Below are 19704 nucleotides of genomic sequence, written 5' to 3' on the forward strand. Positions count from 1 at the left end.
TGGAGATGTGTCTGTCTGGGGTGAACCCTTAAACTAGTAAGCTGCATCATATAGCTCATCTGCTTTACCACCACTTTAAGAATTGTACCCATAGCCTTTGTAAAATAAAACAACCCACTGTGTAATGACTATACAAAAAAAAAAAACAACAACAATTAGATGGCCCCTATGACTCGAGATGTGCTACTGACAGTGTAGTTGCACATTGAGGTTGTGGGCGTTAATATAATTAATATAATTTGTATTCAAACATTTCCTTATATTTTAAACCTATTATTTTATGTTGAAAAATTGAAGGCATCAGCACACCTTTTCTCATTTTTTTTTTAAAAAGTTTTTTTTATTGTAACTCTCTGATTATACAAGAATGTGTATACAATTTTTCAGAATCAATACAATAGTTTTATTACAGAAATTGGTAAAACCTGAAAAAAAAGTAATATTGAAAGACTCCAAATCCTTAAGCAGTTTGTGTTGTCATAATTAATTTCCCCAAGGTATATTGAATAGTATAGTTTACTTATCATGTTAATAATGATAACTCTGAAGTAAGTTATATTTCAAACAATATAGAATGTGCTGACGGGGTTGGCGGGACCCACACACACACAACAAAACTAGTGGATAACTCAGCTGTAATTAAAAGGCACATCAGTAGAGCAAAAAGGCTTTTAAATTTCAGTTATAAGTAAAATCTTGGATGCCCTTGGCACTGAAGTTTGGCTGTTCTATTTGATTTAACCCTGAAGTTATAGTAAATAGTACTAATCTAAACATGATAAAAATAGGGTCGATGATGACAACAGCTAATTACTAAGCAGGATTTGCTGGTGTGATGCAACCAAAACTCTGTTTCTGACTCTTCTAGACTAGACAGTTTTCTTTGTTGTACACTATAGAAATAAATACACAGAAAATGAAGATGTACAATATAAGATGAGGTTTAAACTTTGAAATGTGCCACTAGCTTGATGTGTGCTATGGAGAAAGTCATACTGTATATTGTATATTGTGTGTGTATATATATATATATATATATATATATATATATATATATATATATATATATATATATATATATAGACATCCTATCTGCATGTCTGATTACTAAGCCATGACTGGGGAATAACTAACAAGACCGATTCCTGAATGGGTGAAGAAATGGAAGCTTGAAGAAGTCAAAACTGTTTGAGAGTCTCAACTTTGAGAGGTATGCATGTACCTGTTACTTAAAAACTATAAGATGTAATGTTTTATTTGTAGGTAACTTCTTAAATAGTACAATACATTGAATATTTAAAACTATATATATATATATATATATATATATATATATAAATATAGTAATTAGGCAAAAAATGTGCATATAATTCCATAACTGCAGTATACTAATAAGAAACCATGAAGGAAAGTTCAGAACGTCTATGAAGAAATTATAAAGATAGTGCAATTATTGACTTTTAGAACTGATGATAAGTACAAAGTCTGTCTTACCAAAGGTGAAATGTTATACAGACAAAGTAATTCAGGGATTAAAACTATGCTTCCAACAGCTTCAGCAAATAAATGTTTTATATTCTCTTAAATATATATAAATAGTTTTATCTGCTTACTGTTTATTAAAATAATTGACTAATGCAAAAAATATACAAAACTCAAGCAGGTCACTGTAACTAAAAAGAAATGCATACGTGCCAATCCATTCTCACCTGATGGAATGCAACAAGAGATTTTATAGACCTTAGCGAATTGGCACTATGTGGGAACTGCACTAATCTGTCAGATTGTAAACCTGGCACTGATGATGTCTACAAAGAAAATCAATTATATTCAATATAAATTTTAGGCAAAACTGGTTTTAATCAAATATGCTTCAGACTGTATTAGTGCAAGGGGAAACATGCAGCATTGAGGCTTCTCTTAAAAAATGATCACTAGCCAAGGCTAAGGCTTCACACATACTTTGAATCTTTATAAAAAGAAGTCAGCTATCGTTGTGCTGACAACCGCTTACACCACAAAACACTGTACAACTGTAATGCATCTCATATAATGTACATTAGTGTTCGGTTCCCAATGAGATGAACTGGCGTCCTAAAAAAATAAACATTATCAAAAACATGTGCAGGACATTCAGCAACGCACTGCTTTGAAACAGTCATCTTTCTGTTGATATTCCATATTGAAATACCACAATTAAGACTGAGGGGAAGAACAAAATCATTCATTGGTTACAGAGCATTTCCTAAAATACATTGTTCCACACATCACAGTTAGTGCCCTCAGTACTTAATTCACATTAATAATGTAATCATTAAGGATGGTTCCCGCTGCTAATCAATCAGAGCTGCTACTGCATTTATAGAGAGCTTCCTCTTACAAACTGCATGGTGTCTCTTCACACCGGTTTAATTAGCACATGAGTAATCATTACATATCACTTAATTGCCTTTGGTTGTAGGAGCCCCAGTTAGATGGTTGTCTCAACTGCAACTATTAATACTATCTTGTTTCAAAGTAGTATGACTGATTAGTCAGCATCTGTAAACTGTTTTACAGATTTACAGACATTGGGATAAATACCAGATTTGTGCCCACCCCCACCCATTTAATTATGTTTGACAGAGGGATTTCTGAATACTTCACTATAATATTGCATCAAATTACATGAAGTAAATGTACCCCTTAAGACAATTAATAAATATGCTCTAACTGCAGGGTATATGAAAACCAACTGTTCATTGGTTTGTCTTTTGGGCGTTGCTTGGCATCATTATTACTATAAGGAAACCAGTGAGATATCTGGACAGTGGTGATGGCATGTCGTTAAGTGGAATACAGATGGGGTGGTCAAATATCCATTACAACAGTAAAACAGTGCAAGACATCGTTAGTGTACAGCCTTCAAAAAATGCAGGTGGCTTATGCAAAAAAAAAAAAAAAAGTCGTCATTAAAATGTAATGTTTTAATTATTGCACATATTATAAACAGTATACAAGTATAATGCATGTACATTTTCAAAGTACTTATGGCTTATTGTTTAATATTCATCTTTAATATAGCATTTCATTCAGCTTCTTATTTTTCCTTTTACTTGCTTTTCCAGAATTTTTAATGCAAAGAGTAGAAAAAGTGCTAATGAGTAAAGATCAAAAATGCTTTCTTTTTAAGGAGCAAAAATTCAAAATATTTGAATTTGAACATTCAACAGATGTTACTGCAAGGCTACATTTATGCATAAGCATGTGAAGGAAGGAGAAAATGTGAAGCAAAAAGTATTGGTTTGGAAGGAAGTATTTATAGAATACATAAAAATATCCAAATGAAGCCAGTACAAGGGTCATGTTAACTACATGGGCTCTTTAATAAAATAAGCCTTGAGTTTAGCTTCAATCATCTTGAACACAAATGATCCAAAGCTGTTTCAAGAGACCTGTTTTACTAACCACATACAAGAAGGAGCCATAAAACTGCCTCCTATTAAGCCTATAAAATCACTATTTATTAGAAAAATACATAGCTGCACAAGATATTGTATACTGAAGTAAGCTATAACAGAAACAAGTACATTTTTGAGGGAAAACACACTTCTTCCCCCCATTTAGATGACATTAGCACGTTTTATTGGGATCTCAATGGAATTGGACTGGTGACCTTGAAGTAGTGTCTCAAAGTCTGGATGTATAGTGAATTACTCTAAATAAACACTGAATACGTAGGTCTGCTGTGTGTTATGTCTTTGGAGAGTGTTACCCACCAACATCTTTGGATGTCTGGCTTCTTTGCATCCCATAAATAACTTCCTAAATTAACTGTTTCAAAAGTATAATTAAAACAACTGAATTCTAACCTCACTGCATAATCATTCCTGACTGCTCCTTTGGTGAGTCTCTTTTGGGTGGGGTGGGGGCCGGACTAGTGGGGAAAATTGAACTGGAGGCACCAAGAAAAAAAAATAAGAAGAAAGACACTGGACTGTTTTGACTATTGCTAAATAATTCAAAGAACCATGCTTAGATTGCCAAAAGTAGGTGAAACATCCCAGTCTTGCCAGTGTTACAAAATACACATTCTGGTTCAGCCTGTTTTGATAATCGGGCTCCATTAATATAGTGCCTTTGTTCAGCTAGATGCATCATAAGAGCAGCTGGTTCACAGTCCAGTATATAACTGAAATTGCACTTAATTTTCTTCTTAAAGTTCTTTTTGCAATTTGAAAGCATAGGCCTTTGGTGTCAGAGAGCTGAATGGGAGACAGTGAATAATCATGTTAAATAAAACAATGGAATATGCTTGGTCAGATGTTCGTGGTTGTTGGCATCAAAATCATATACCTTCTTCATTAATAAAACATTTGCTTTGAGCTGGTAGGTCATCTGGAATTCAGGCGTGGAGCAACCTGAAAGAAAAAGTGTAACAAAAGGGTAAATATATTGCTGATTGTACTTGGTTTTTATATTAGTATGGAAATCGGGGGATATTAAAATTTTCATACGTATATACAACCATTTATCATTCTAAAGCTTTAAGATTACATTACTATACAAATAATGTGTGTGACATTCATTAAAAAAGTAAACTTCTCACAAATAAGAGTCAGTTTTCTTTTTAAAAACTCTAATATCTGAGTATTTTCAAAACATGGAACCCTTGATCTGCTCTACAGAATACTAATTATTTATTTACTTGCATGTTCATAAACTGGGAACAAAAACACACTGAATTTGTGGGACATGTAAAAACTTTTGACTGTTATGGTGCTGTATAATTTTGCACTTTTCAAATTAATGAGTATTCACATATACTACCTTAATCCAGTACTACCAGAGGCACACCATTTTGTTCTGTAGTGTAAACGCACTTAATTCACTGGCATATATTACTGCTGTTGTACATACAGCTTTCTTTTTTTCCCGCTTTAATGCTCTGAAAAATGATAGCAGGCCAATTCACAGAAAATCTTCCTGCCTATGATGTACTTTCTGAGCAAATTTGGCACTAAAAGCGCAGCTCATGTTGATTGTTATTGTTATGATCAACTTTACACTACAGGAAGCAAAAACGTTGTGTTTTTAAAATGTATACTTTGAAATCCTAAGCTGAAGCCAGAAAGGAAAAAACTACCTGAAAGACTGAGGTAGTTTTCAATTTTGTTTCTTGTAAGATAAATAAAAACTCTTTTCAACAAACCTCCTACAGACCAGTTACCATGTATGGGCTGCCAGTATGGATTAAACTATCATAACCTAGGCCCAGAAGTTCTCTTGGTGTAAATGATATAGTTGCTCTAGAATATGGAACCTAACCGATTTAATTTAATATTTCCACCAAACTGATTACTATATGTATAAGTAATTAAAAACAAATTCAGGGAATTGTAAAGGAAAGACTTGAATAAAATGTACTGTATGTCTTCATTATGACATGGTAATATGATAAGTAACTCTCAGTGATTACTTCATAATATTTTTTCTCTGCTCCCTAGATGGATAGGTGAGAGGATATGTAATCTGAATATTAAGTAGCACTGTATACCTTATTAATTTGTAAACAAATATTTGCTTACAGTGATGGAGGAGAGTTCCATCTCCAAGTCAGGTATCTCAGATTTAAGATGAACAGGAATGGGATGTCAGGAAAGTATCTAAAAGTCTATTCTTAGAATAACTATAGATGCAAAAAGTGGGGAATAAAAATCTGTCCCAATATTGTGGAGGGTTGTGCTTAAGAACCAAAAACCTGTCGATTTTCCTAATAACAATACAAGCCAATTATTCAAAACATGCATAGGCATAGGCAGAATATGCTTACTTGTATGTATTGTATCCTAGAATACGTAAAAATTGATCTCTAAAATATTACAGACACCATGCCAAAATTAATGTGAGGTAAAATAACCAAGTATTCTTAATTCAATTTTTGCCACCTAAGAAGTGTTTTTTTTTTTTTTTTTTTTTTTTTTTTTAACATTTTCATATTATATGTAGCCTTACTTTTATTCTATGTTAATTTGTGTTCCTTAATTTTAATTCTTATTTATTTTGTCTTTTTTCTCTTTTTTCATCATGTAAAGCACTTTGAGCTACACTATTGCTTGTATGAAAATGTGCTATATAAATAAATGTTGTTGTTATAGCCACTTAGGCATGAGGTGTCCCATCGACAGGACAGAGCCAAATTTCAAAGTTGTTTGTGTATGTTTTGCAGTAAACCCACAACTAAATCAAAAGCAATAATCATATTTTTACATATAGCGGAGTTTCAGCTCATTCTAATGATGATTAGTTGTCTATGATTAGCCATTCATATTACATGTCACAGCTGTGCGTATAAGTCAGCAAATAACTCCTGTGACTGCTTATCTTTACATATCATTACACACAAAGCTTGAGTTAGATTCTAATCACAGTTTTTACTCTATGGAGAATAACACATTTGAAGGAAGACTCGATGCTATGCTTGATTTGTAAGTGCTGCTTTTAGTATAAGTTTGAATCATTGTGGCTTGCAGTTTTACAATTTAAGTGCCAAGGGTTCATGTGCTTGGCAAAACGAGTGAAACTAGAAATAGGATTAAAAAAAAAAACACACAAAAAAAAAAAACACAAACTTTGATTCTTGATAATTTTGGTGGTGGTGGAGCGGATTATATTGATTATAAATGACTACCACCTGCGGATTAAAGTGTCTGAGAAACACTGGATTAGGTGTGTGTGTCCGTATGACTAGTTCTGTGCTCAAAGCCCTCTGCCCAGGACTGCCAGCAAAAGAAATTGTCCCGCACCACTGTAAGCACTGAAAGAAGTTGGTATGAAAAAGTATGTATGTATTATATTCCAGAAATGAAATGCTAGAAATAAGCAACACCAGTAAGAAAAATAAGTAAAAATGCACTGAACCTCTGTGGGGCAAAAGCAACAGAAAGCAGAAGTGTGAATTACATCACAAAAACCCCAATCTAGCATACAAAAATGTAATGTTTCACTGTATGTAGATATACATACATACATACACATATACATATATAAAACCCTAACCCTAATTTTTTCTAAAAAAATAAATAAAACTTATTACTCGTTTTGAGAGATTGTTTAAATGCAAGGAACTAAACGTTTCCAAAAAGGGAGGTTGTTTCTAAACAGGGGGACAGCCTTGTGCCATACCTTTTCAATGCTATGCGATATGACATCTTAACTTGGTACAATGACAGCTAACAGATTGGGGCACAAAAGAAAACTGATTTCAGGATTGTGCATCATAAAATGTCTTGGTTATGTACTATAAACTCCAGTTTTTTTTTGGTGAGAAATCAGTAAGCACCATTTTTTCCCCTGCATTTTATGAAGTTAATATTGGTATAGACAAAATGTTTTTAATCATATAAATACTTTCTTTAAAAATTTGAAGTATTTTACTCGCTGCTCTTCAGCCATTTGCAACTCCTTTATCACATAAGCATAGTAATAACTTTATTTTTTGGTATGTAATTTAGATGCAAACACGCCAAAGCCCCTTAGTGCACAAGGGGCTAATCAGTGACATGCAAACTAACAGCACTACTTTCACGTAACTCGGCTTTACAGCTCAAGATGAAATACAGTTAGGTCCATAAATATTTGGACAGAGACAACTTTTTTCTAATTTTGGTTCTGTACATTACCACAATGAATTTTAAATGAAACAACTCAGATGCAGTTGAAGTGCAGACTTTCAGCTTTAATTCAGTGGGGTGAACAAAACGATTGCATAAAAATGTGAGGCAACTAAAGCATTTTTTGAACACAATCCCTTCATTTCAGGGGCTCAAAAATAATTGGACAAATTAAATAACTGGAAATAAAATGTTCATTTCTAATACTTGGTTGAAAACCCTTTGCTGGCAATGACAGCCTGAAGTCTTGAACTCATGGACATCACCAGATGCTGGGTTTCCTCCTTTTTAATGCTCTGCCTGGCCTTGACTGCAGCGGCTTTCAGTTGCTGTTTGTTTGTGGGCCTTTCTGTCTGAAGTTTAGTCTTCAACAAGTGAAATGCATGCTCAATTGGGTTAAGATCAGGTGACTGACTTGGCCATTCAAGAATTTTCCACTTCTTTGCTTTAATAAACTCCTGGGTTGCTTTGGCTGTATGTTTTGGGTCATTGTCCATCTGTATCATGAAACGCCGCCCAATCAATTTGACTGCATTTAGCTGGATTTGAGCAGACAGTATGTCTCTGAACACCTCAGAATTCATTCGGCTGCTTCTGTCCTGTATCACATCATCAATAAACACTAGTGTCCCAGTGCCACTGGCAGCCATGCATGCCCAAGCCATCACACTGCCTCTACCGTGTTTTATAGATGATGTGGTATGCTTTGGATAATGAGCTGTTCCACGCCTTCTCCATACTTTTTTCTTGCCATCATTCTGGTAGAGGTTGATCTTGGTTTCATCTGTCCAAAGAATGTTTTTCCAGAACTGTGCTGGCTTTTTTAGATGTTCTTTAGCAAAGTCCAATCTAGCCTTTCAATTCTTGAGGATTATGAGTGGCTTTATCTTGCAGTGCACCCTCTGTATTTATTTTCATGCAGTCTTCTCTTTATGGTAGACTTGGATATCGATACGCCTACCCCGCGGAGAGTGTTGTTCACTTGGTTGGCTGTTGTGAAGGGGTTTCTCTTCACCATGGAAATGATTCTGCGATCATCCACCACTGTTGTCTTCCGTGGACGTCCAGGTCTTTTTGTGTTGCTGAGTTCACCAGTGCTTGCTTTCTTTCTCAGGATGTACAAAACTGTAGATTTTGCCACTCGTAATATTGTAGCAATTTCTTGGATTAGTTTTTTCTGTTTTCGCTGCTTACGGATGGCTTCTTTCACCTGCATGGAGAGCTCCTTTGACCGCATGTTGTCAGTTCACAGCAAAAGCTTCCACATGCAAGCACCACACCTCAAATCAACTCCAGGCCTTTTATCTGCTTAATTGATAATGACATAACGACGGACTTGCCCACACCAGCCCATGAAATAGCCTTTGAGTCGATTGTCCAATTACTTTTGAGCCCCTGAAATGAAGGGATTGTGTTAAAAAAATGCTTTAGTTGCCTCACATTTTTATGCAATCGTTTTGTTCACCCCACTGAATTAAAGCTGAAAGTCTGCACTTCAACTGCATGAGTTGTTTCATTTATATTTCATTGTGGTAATGTACAGAACCAAAATTAGAAAAAAGTTGTCTCTGTCCAAATATTTATGGACCTAACTGTATGTCTTTCACACTCTTCCCTAACTACTACATTCTTTTTAAGTCTCACAGTCTTACTGACAATTATAGTAAAGCCTGTATTCCATAGTCACATAAAGGCCACTTAATCATCTTTTCTCATATCTTCCTAACTCATTTATACATCGCAGGGTCAATTGTTAAAGATGTTGATAGGGTATGTTATTTTTGATTAGCATAACTTTAATCTGTTTTTTTTTTTTGTTGTTAAGAAATGCATGTGATATTGACTGGGGAATTTATTACTTAGTGCCAAAATTAAATCCAATCCAGTGTGTAAATTACATTGCAAAGCAATAAATATGCAAGTAGATCATTTAATTTTGGCAGAGTTTTATAATGTCAAAATTAACAACATATCTTCTAAATGATCAATTGCTTTTCACTATGACACACAATTTTCATGTCAGTTTGAAATGCAATATAAAAGCATATTGCATTTTAATTCATTTCTATAGACTGTGTGTCAGAACTAAAAGCAAAGCACATGTTTGTATTTCACTTAGTGGTGGCTCTGTATTACATTTCGATTTGAGACCATGCTTAAATCACATCAAAACTAAATGTAATAAAATGCCAAATCAGCATCAAAAAGTGGGGAAAGAGGCATTCCAATCACGAGCATGTTCTGCTTGGAAAGAAAGCGAACAGGGAGTAAATAAAGCAGAGGTCTTCTGCTTCATTGAACATGTGGAATCTGGAAATCTAAATAACAATTTCATTTTCTTGTTTGTTGAAGGATGGGAAAAACCTCCAAAATATTTTTATAACAGAAGGTTATTAATAAAAAGCTATGAAGAAACCAAAAGAAACTCTGTGATTGTAACAAATGTTACATTATATATAGCATTTAGTTATAAACCGCTAACACACACTTCGAAAATTTAATCACTCTGCTTAACTTAGCCTATATAAAAAGAAAACTTTAAATAACTTGACATATGAGTACATTTTTCAATGAGACCTAAAACCTACTTTTTGCCATTTTGATTAATTTCTCCACACTGACAAAAAAATTATAATCACCACCAGAACACAGAAATGTTTACAATTGGAACCCCTCTTTCCCCAACTGTTGATGCTCCTTGCCCCACCTCTTGACACTAATTGGTCATTTGATTACATTTAGTTTTGGCACAACTGAAGTGTGCTCCCAAATCAAAGTTCAGTACACATGCCCTGTTAAGCAAAAAGCAACATATCTGCTTTGCTTTTAGTTATGTTACACAATCTATGGGCATGAAATAGAATGCAATATGCTTTAGTATTGAAATTCAAACTGACATTAAAATTGATTCTGTAGTGAAAAAAAATCAATCATTTAATTGATATGTTTTTGATGGTTACGTTTTTAATTCAGACATGATAAAACCGTGCAAAAATTAAATGCCACTTGTGCATATTAATTACATTTCAATGTAGTTAACATATTGGATTGCATTTCATTTTGGCATGAATAATCTTCCATAGATATGGTAATACTGTACACCAAATAGAAAGAGAAAGAAAGAATGTGCCTTGTATTCTCCAGCAGATGGCAGTATACACACATTTGTTAGGACAGCAGTACCACGTAACTCAGATGCAAAAATCTGAAGAACAGAAAGGATGTATTTGATTTTCTCTCAAACACAATCACGTTCCTGACTACATAAGACTGATTAGTTATAACATGTTACCATATTGACTGCCATATGCTGGACAACAGTAGCATGGATGAATTAGGAAACTGTTAGAAGAAAACCCTGCTACTTGACGATGGATGCTCACTGACCGAAGCCCTTTCACTCACCACAGAAAGGTGTCCATTTTTAGCCTTGGCTATCAATAGCTCCGAACCAGAGGTGAAGTCAATGATTCCTTCTTTCCCATGACCAACAGTAAACTTGATGCTACATGATAATGATATATAAAGAGAGAGAGAGAGAAAGGTTTTAATATTTAAGTATTTATGTTATTCATGTTTTATTACAAATGCGTTATTGTTTTTTACCTTTTATTCTAATGAGTGAACAAAATTAACAGTAAACTTTTTCTGTTTGCCATGTACATTTATAATATTTTGTGATGCTCTGACAAGGATAACATATCTTGTCACACAGACATCCTTAATATGATTAGACGGGTCCAGTAAATGGAAGAATGCACCATGTCTTGTTACTGATAGCATGATAACAGTTCCTGATAAAAGTTCCTAATTTCATTTGAACTAAAATACTGGTGTTCTCATCTTCATCAAGGTCCTCACAGAATACAAGGAGAAAATCAAATTTTATACAAATCAATGACATTTTTCTTAATGGAAAACTCCAATGCAACATTCACTGTATTTGTAAGAAAGGGTATGTGTATGCTTAGATTTTAGTGTTAACCTTCTCCAGCAATAGTAATATTGAGAAAATGTTTTCTTCACCTGTAGGTCAATCCTTACCATTGGCTTGGTGATATTTTGGTCCATTCGTATTTATAGAACTGCTTTAACATGTTAACATCTTTTGTTATTTCTTTTGTGAATTTCTTACTCAAAGGCATGTCACAACATTTCACTTGAGGTAAAGCAAAGCCTGGATAAGTATGATGTTTCTTTGGCTTCTACCATTACTAGGGGGCTCCGCCCCCTGCTTGCTTCGCTCGCCAACCCCTGGTGTTGGGAATGACAAAGAGCGTGATGTATGAATGAGATATAGAATAGTGTGACGGTGTAGATGATGCAAATAGAAAGCAAACAATAAAGTGTGTGGCACAGTGTAAAGGTTTATTTGAAAATTTCTTTGTACACGCCGTTTAAGTGTAAAAGGTAATTCCAGCTCAGAACTTGTAAGGTCATTTTAAGATGGTTATTGTTGTGATCAGAGTCAAGTTTGTCAGAGCTTAGAAAGAGTTGTGTCTTTCCAGGAAGTAATGGAATGACTTGGGTATTTATGTTTTCCACATTAATATTTTTTGGACATAATATAGTGCGTTGTGTTAAAAGGGGCATTTGGTCTAATGAGATTGCTGTTCCAAATCTCTCTGTAACTAAGTCGTCGCAGATAAGGCTTGAGGAATTGTAATAATATGTGGCTGAAGTCCATCTGTATTAGTGAGTGTACCATCTCTCAGTTGTAATAAGCAATTGTTATGATCTGGTTCTGGACATCGTATCTTTTTTACTAACTGTATCTTTTGAAAGCAATGCCAATTGTCTGCGTATTTTAAGGTGCACTGAACAATAGCTGAGTGCATGGCATCTGGAAGAATAGCTAATCACTGTCTAAAATCTCCTCCTCATAAAAGTACCTTTTCTCCAAATCGAATATTATTATTCATAAACGTTTGTTCATGCCATTGAACATTCATCAATAAACAACATTTTTTCAAGACGGATGTCACGTGCAGTGCCACCGTTAATGTTCATAGTGGATTCCGATTTGTAGGATCTAATGTAGTTGATAAAGATTTCACTTTCTGGTACATCGTCAGTTATAAGCTTCTGTAGATATTCAGTATATGAATGTAAAGAAGGCAGTCTAATTTGACCCTTTTGACAACAACGTGTAAATGTATAACTTGTATTGCCAGTTGTTTCTTCAGGGAAGTGAACTGAATGACAATGATTGCAAATGACATTCATTAATCCGAATGAATTTTCCTGGTGTATGTTTTGCTTGTGCCGTTTGAGAGGCGCGTTTCTGCATGTGTAGTATTTGGGACGTGTTGTTTTGGAGCTGTAATCGATTTGCCTGTGCTGGGTGAGAAGCCCGTTGTAGCCTTCGCTGCCATTAACGTATGTCTGAGACGGGAGGTGTTTCGTTTTGAATCCGTGCCTGTTGCGATGCAGCACTTTGATTGATAGTTTGCGTCATGTGGATCTAGGATGTAGATTTGTGCATATTAAATGAACTATTGTAGGATGTAATGCAGTTCATAAAGTTTTTACTTTTAGGTACATCGTTAGTTAGAAGCTTTAGTTGAGCTGTGTGTTTTTGGAGTCGAGTCATTTTTTCTTTTAGAAATATGGATAAGTAATAAGGAGTATTGCACTCACTGTTAATATGGAGCCTTTTCTGCGGTTGAACGGTTAATAGTGCCTTATTGTAATGAGATCCACCTATGCTGCATAGCCGTCTATTTTGTTGTTTCTTTCGTGTTCGTGTGTTTGTTCCTGTTATCCTTTCCTTTTCGTTTTGTACCCGTGACCGTGTACTCATGACTTGTTTCTTTCTCAGCATGTGAAATATGGATAAGTAATAAGGAGGATCGCAGTCACTGTTAATATGTTTCCTTTTCTGCAGTTGAACGGTTAATAGTGCTTTATTGTAAGGAGATCCACCAATGCTGACACCTATGTCGTCTAGTGTGAAGGCGTTGATGTTCACTTTAGAATATGTGGCTTTGGGTGTCACTTCTTATGGATGTGTGGGGGGGGTTGAGGATTGTTGTCGCGCGAGCGTCTTCTTTCTTTTTGTGTTCCTGTGTCTTGTTGAATCCCCCTGTTTGTGTGTGTCCCGTCCCTTGCTTGTAGGGTCTGTGGGGTGGTTTTGTGTTCTTTTTTTGTGTTCCATGGGCTTGTTGAATCCCCCTCTTGGTGTGTGTCCCGTCCGGTGCCTGTAGGGGGGGGGGTGCCTTGCCGTTGTGCGCGAGCCTCTTTTTTTTTTTTTTTTTGGGTCTAGTCTCGTGTGCAATGTGTTTCGTGCTTTGCCTGCGTTTCCTCATTTCTCCATTTTTCCTGTGCTCACTCCTTTTTTCTGTGGTCTTGTCCGCCTCTCGCGGCCCCTCATCCGCCTCTCTCGCCCTCTTTTGTCCGCCTTTCTCGGCTCCTCAGCCGACTCTCGCGGACTCTTTTTGCGCCTGCGCAGTACGTCTTTTTGCAGCTACGGCCCATTGCCGGATGTGCCTGCGTCCATCATCCGGTTTAGCATTCTCGGTTAGTAATATGGATTCTGTAGATTTCCTTGCTTATTTCATTATATATGTCATGAAAATAGTTTAAATTCTTCTAATGAATTTACAATTATAATTCATAAATCATCACTTCCTCTCTGAATATAAATGATTTCAACATAAAGAGTACAAAGCAGCCCCAAAATCTTGCCGTGCTTCACTAGCAGGATTTGGGTCTTTCGATTGAGTACAGTTTTATTTTCATCATGAAATTCTCTGCTGATAAAAAGTTCCACGATTTCATTTTGCCACACTAAATTCTTTTAAGAGCCTTCTGAATCATCATAATGGCCTATGGATAACATGAAACTAGTGTTCTTTTTGTAGAGGAGTAATTTCTTCTTTTGCACTGTTCAATACACAAAACTCATATTCAGTGCATTCCTAATGACAGAATCATAAGAACCCACATTTGCCAATTACCACAGGAGTCTTTTTCATCCCTTAAATTTCCAACATTGTATACACATTATATGATTGGCCCATGTACTAATGGGGACAAGGTATTAAGGAATTATTTTACAACAGTTTTTAGCTTCATTATCAGCAAATAATCTTTTTTGAACCTCTCAGAAATTGTCTTTGATCATCACATAATTTTCTTTTTCAACCCTATTGAACTCTGATGAAAATTAAACTGTTGTACAGTACATATACAGTATATATTTATTGATATACAGAAAGGTCGCCTCACACCTACATGTGATCATCATTTTCTTTATTGGTGTATCTTAATCTCTTAATCAAGCTATCCAGTTAATAGGTCTCATTATTCTACAACTTAACACGAAACAAATCAGTAATTGTTAGATCAGTGAAGTCAATGCAATCATTAAAAAAAAAAAAAATTAAAATATTGGGAGTGTGCTCCCCTCGACTTTCTCGTATACTGAAATAGAGGAATAGATAATCAAGATCACTTACAGTTGCGTAATATTTCTGAAATATCAGGTGTCTTTGTTTCTCATCATAACTAATTTATAATGGAAATACACAATCATTTATCTCTATTTATAATCAAACTTTATATTAAAATTATATTTTCACACTTAGGGAGGTCAAAAACGATGGTAGAATTTTTTCATGATTACATATGCATTACCTAGATTATGTGCAAAGTTATATAGTCACCTATAACATAGAAAAAGTGTTAGTATTATGTAATATTTGTTGCACTAATTTGCTATTGGTAAAACTGCATTTAGCTACCATTTAATTATGATAATGATGGCAGAAATAAAAAAAATTATAAAATTAAATGTATTACCAGGAACATGATGGGGACGTAGCAGCTTATTGTTTCCATTACATCTTTATATTTACTTAGCATGTTCAATGTTTACACGTTATTGTTAAACTGATGGTGTATAAATTCAAATAAAATTAATAATAGTTATTGAAAGATTATGCGTTATATTGAATACAGTTGTTAATATGGTGTACACATTTATATTTCCATGATACAAAAAATTTGGATGGCTGTTTAAATAAAATACTACTTCTGGTTGAGTAATTTTTCTCATATTTCTATCTGTAATTATAACCATAGTTTACTTGAAAATTTGTGAAAGTATTCAGTTAAAGTACCACTTCTAGATGCTGGCAATTGCCCAAAAGTTGATAGGATAGTAGAAAATCTCATTGATCTAGGTCAAAGCATTTTTGAGTTGTTTACACACAGGCAGACATAATTTCAAAAATGGTATTTTCGGACTCAGGAAGGTCCAAAATGTCATGATTCATCAAAATCTCAAGGTCGAATTTTTTCATGATTCCTATACTATATATATGAGAAAGTAAAAAATGTGCTATTTTGGATCAACTGCATACAGAGAAGTGTTTAAAATGGTCTAATTCTTTTTATTCTTATTTTTCATCTTCTTGGTATTTTATTCTTTTTTGCTGATTTTCATATTTTATTCTTATTTGTTCTGTAAAACAAAATTTATTAAATATCAGACATAAGTGATAGACTAGAGCAAAGCATCATCAAAGCAACTTTCTCACCTTCCTTGGTTTATGTTGATATTGTTCACCTTGTCAGAGCATATCGCAATTTTTGTCAGAGTCTCAATAACATGATCATTCTGAAGGATCACATCTCCCTAGTAATGAATAAAAAAATGAGAGAGGTTTTTGCACTGTACATTGCAATGTAACAGAGTGCATATTGGAGTAGCACAGCACACTTATACCAGAGGCAGGGCTTTCCCACTTCCCATACCTTTTGCTTGTTATCTTCACAAGACACATGAAGGACAAAAACACCATCACTTAGGGAGCTTACAGACATCCCTAGAAAAAATAACAAAAACCCATTAGTATCATAAAAAAGAGAGTATGACAACCATCTTAAACTTAAGAAGATTTACCTTTCAAAGTTGAATATTCTATCCGTTGTTTAATTTTGGCTTCTTCCACAATGAAGGCACTGTTCTGGGTGAGCAGCAGGTGTCTGGACCTGGCTTTATAACCCTTGCGGTCATATTTGGTGACTGGGACTCCATACTAGAATTGGGCAGAAACATGAATAAGAAAGGACTGAAGAGGGGATGTGTATTTGGAGCCAATTGATTAATATATCAGTTAATAAATAAACTATGAATGATCAACTTGCATTCAAAAGGAATGACATGAGTAAAACGTAAAAATCCTCACCTTCATTTTTTCATTTCCTAGTACTTGAAGAATTTTGGGGTTGATGTCCTCACTACCTGAAACCACATGCCCACGAAAGTGGAAAGTTAAAAAGACGGTATTCTCTGAATGTGTTGGCCCAGCATTAATATAATTATGGCTTTCATGTTTAGAGAGTGACGCTTGGGCCCTGAATCTACTGTAAAACAAAAAGCAAGGCTCAAGTAGATTGATTCTTCCTCCTCAAACGCCACTATACAACGTTCATTAGTACATATAAACCTTCAAGTGCAACTAAACAATACCTTGAACTAAATTGTGAAGATTAGACAACATATAGCTACCAATTTCACCTGTAATATAGAGTGACAAAACAGTATATGGACCAGTGAAAATATGAAGACTTCTGCAAAAAGGGGAGACCCATCTTCTAAGGTTCCTGGCATAAAGTCATTAGCCCACTTCTCTATGACTGCTCTAGTTTATCAGCCTCTGTGCTAAACTATAAAATATGGACATAAAATATGTAATATGGGTTCTTACACAAGACCACGTTAGCAGTGATAACCAAAATAGCCCAGAAACAGGTAAGTCTCCAACAACTAGCCATTTAGCCAGATGACCAATAAAAGCACAGTAATAATAAATACAAACTTCATACATTACTAATTCATTAAAAGTTGTAACACAGCTACGTACCAACACGAGTATTTACAAATAGTTTAGGCACACTCTGAGGATAGTTGTCTTTCTTATCTTTAAAGATTTCACTGGCAATGACCTTCTGCTCAAGCTGAAACAGAAGACAATGTAACATTAACATTGATTTATTGTTGATGTGCTACAAGATTACAAGATTTTCACAAAGGTGCTGAGAAATACCTGGTTTTTCCATTCTGGATTAATTCTCTTGCAGTAACTCCAAACCATATTTTGCATGCACATTGTCCTGAGTAGCTCAGAAGCCTGTGAAACATGTGCAAAAACAATATTGACAAGGTTTTCCTTATTTCTTTTTTCACAAGTTTATTTTATAAGCACGAAGATCATAAAAAAAAAGTAGTTGCTTAAAGTAAATCATTATTTTTTATAGTTTGATAACAAAAGATTTATTAGTCCCACATATCCAGACACGTAGAAGCCCTATGTTTTATATTTAAGTGTTAATATTGGTATTTTTATAATTAAACTATAGACCACAGGTGTCACTTGTTCATTTTTTATTCAGTGAACATAAAAATACAAAAATACATAAATTACGTTAAATATATTATTTCACTAATAATATATGTACAAAAATATTTATCCATAGTACATATGGCATAAAAGAAAATAAAATACTTCTCATAATCACAAGCTGTTAGTGTTTTTTCTCTCCTGTGATGTACTTACCTGAAATAAAGCTTAATTTAAAATAAAAGTAGCTTTCACCATTCTTCTTACAAAAAAATATACATATTTTGTCACATTCATTTAATTAATTGATACTGTCAGTTAAACACTGCTTAAATGTACATATACATGCACTTTTGAATTATTTTTGCACATATGCTGCCTGGACTACTGTAATACCTCACGTAAAAGAGCACAACAACTTAATTACCATAAAGCTTACAAAAGCAGAAGCAAAAAAAAAAAAGAAAAAAAAAAAAGCTTTTCTTGATCATCCATTTTTACACGCGAATGAGTTTAGCTAATGTCAATTCTACTTCTAGCCAAGGGCTGACACTGTCAATTAACACCTCTCCTTGTTTTCCTGTTGCAGAAAGAATGATTGATGGGCGCAATCCCAAGAGGTTATATATGGTCAGGTCTGCTGAACCCACCTCTTCCTGTCTGCTGCCCTGAAAACCACTGCATTTCCCATTCTCAAGTAGTCACGTTTTTGACTCTTGCTAAGAAGAAGACTTCTCGTGTTTATTTTCACTTTTGCCAATTTAATTTCAATATATGGGGATTGCTTCGGCACCTCAACTCTTTTTTCATCTTGTTTTGTCCTTTATTACAGTGACATATTTGGCAGGGTTTAATATCAAAGATGGCAGCGCAGACCTGACTGGATATGACATCATGGGATTGTACGCGTCAATCACTCTTTCTGCAACAGGGAAACAAGAAGAGGTGTTAGTGGACAGCTCCAACCTGTTGGCTAGGAGTAGAATTACTGTTACCTAATCCTTGGAGTTGTTTCCCATTCACACGTTTGTAACAGCTTAAAATGTCAGTCTTTGACAGCACATGTATCAAATAAAACTGAAAACAGATTGCTCAAACCTCAGTCAGTGCTGGGGGTGGCATGGGCCAAGATTTGTCTAGGACATTCTTTGGCAGATTGCGCCGCAGGTTCATCAGAAAAGAATAGCGCACATAATCCAAGAAGTATTCATTCTCTGGGCAGCGCATTTCATGGCGGTAAATGAACCCCTTAATAAACCTGTAAGAAAACATCAAATAGAGATTTCAACATCCAGTTTCCAGTTGTTTATTTAAACAAATGTGTCTCCTGCACAGCTGTTTAGTTGCAATGTTTTATGTCATCTACACAACTTTTTAAGCAAAAAAAAAAAAACAAGCTGATGGCTCACCATTACATGCATTGTCTCATAATCCTATATATTAAGAATTACTGTCTTACTGTTTACCTTGTGCCCATTATCTTTATATAGCAGCCTTTTTTATTTCTTCCATATGTAAACAGTGGTTATAATCTTTACCAACCCTGCTATAATACATAAGAGTCAATGTGGAAGTGTAAAACCCAACATTTGTTAATACTAATAATGGAACCATTTATCAGCTTCCCTAAATGCTGTTCAAAGTCATTCAAGGACATCTAAGCATTCTGTTCAATATAACATTGTCCTGGGAATTATAAGCAA

At 34.7% G+C, this 19704-nt stretch overlaps 1 protein-coding gene across 5 annotated transcripts in view; it reads right to left on the bottom strand.

Annotated features, from left to right (window-relative positions):
• Nucleotides 1-2100: 2100 nt before the first annotated feature.
• The window catches only part of LOC114655599 (unconventional myosin-Ic), a 177704-nt gene continuing 160100 nt past the window's right edge, over nt 2101-19704 (bottom strand). For all 5 annotated transcript variants that reach the window (XM_028806707.2, XM_028806710.2, XM_051930962.1 and 2 more), the window contains exons 24-32: nt 19100-19259; nt 17708-17791; nt 17525-17618; nt 16847-16902; nt 16561-16696; nt 16413-16483; nt 16196-16293; nt 11058-11157; nt 2101-4400 (exon numbers count right to left, since the gene is read on the bottom strand). In XM_028806707.2, the coding sequence (XP_028662540.1) occupies nt 4374-4400; nt 11058-11157; nt 16196-16293; nt 16413-16483; nt 16561-16696; nt 16847-16902; nt 17525-17618; nt 17708-17791; nt 19100-19259 (826 nt within the window). In that variant the 3' untranslated portion in view covers nt 2101-4373. The remainder of the gene's footprint in view (nt 4401-11057; nt 11158-16195; nt 16294-16412; nt 16484-16560; nt 16697-16846; nt 16903-17524; nt 17619-17707; nt 17792-19099; nt 19260-19704) is intronic.

This window comes from Erpetoichthys calabaricus, chromosome 8 (genome assembly GCF_900747795.2).
Source record: "Erpetoichthys calabaricus chromosome 8, fErpCal1.3, whole genome shotgun sequence".
Taxonomy (NCBI): Eukaryota; Metazoa; Chordata; class Cladistia; order Polypteriformes; family Polypteridae; genus Erpetoichthys; species Erpetoichthys calabaricus.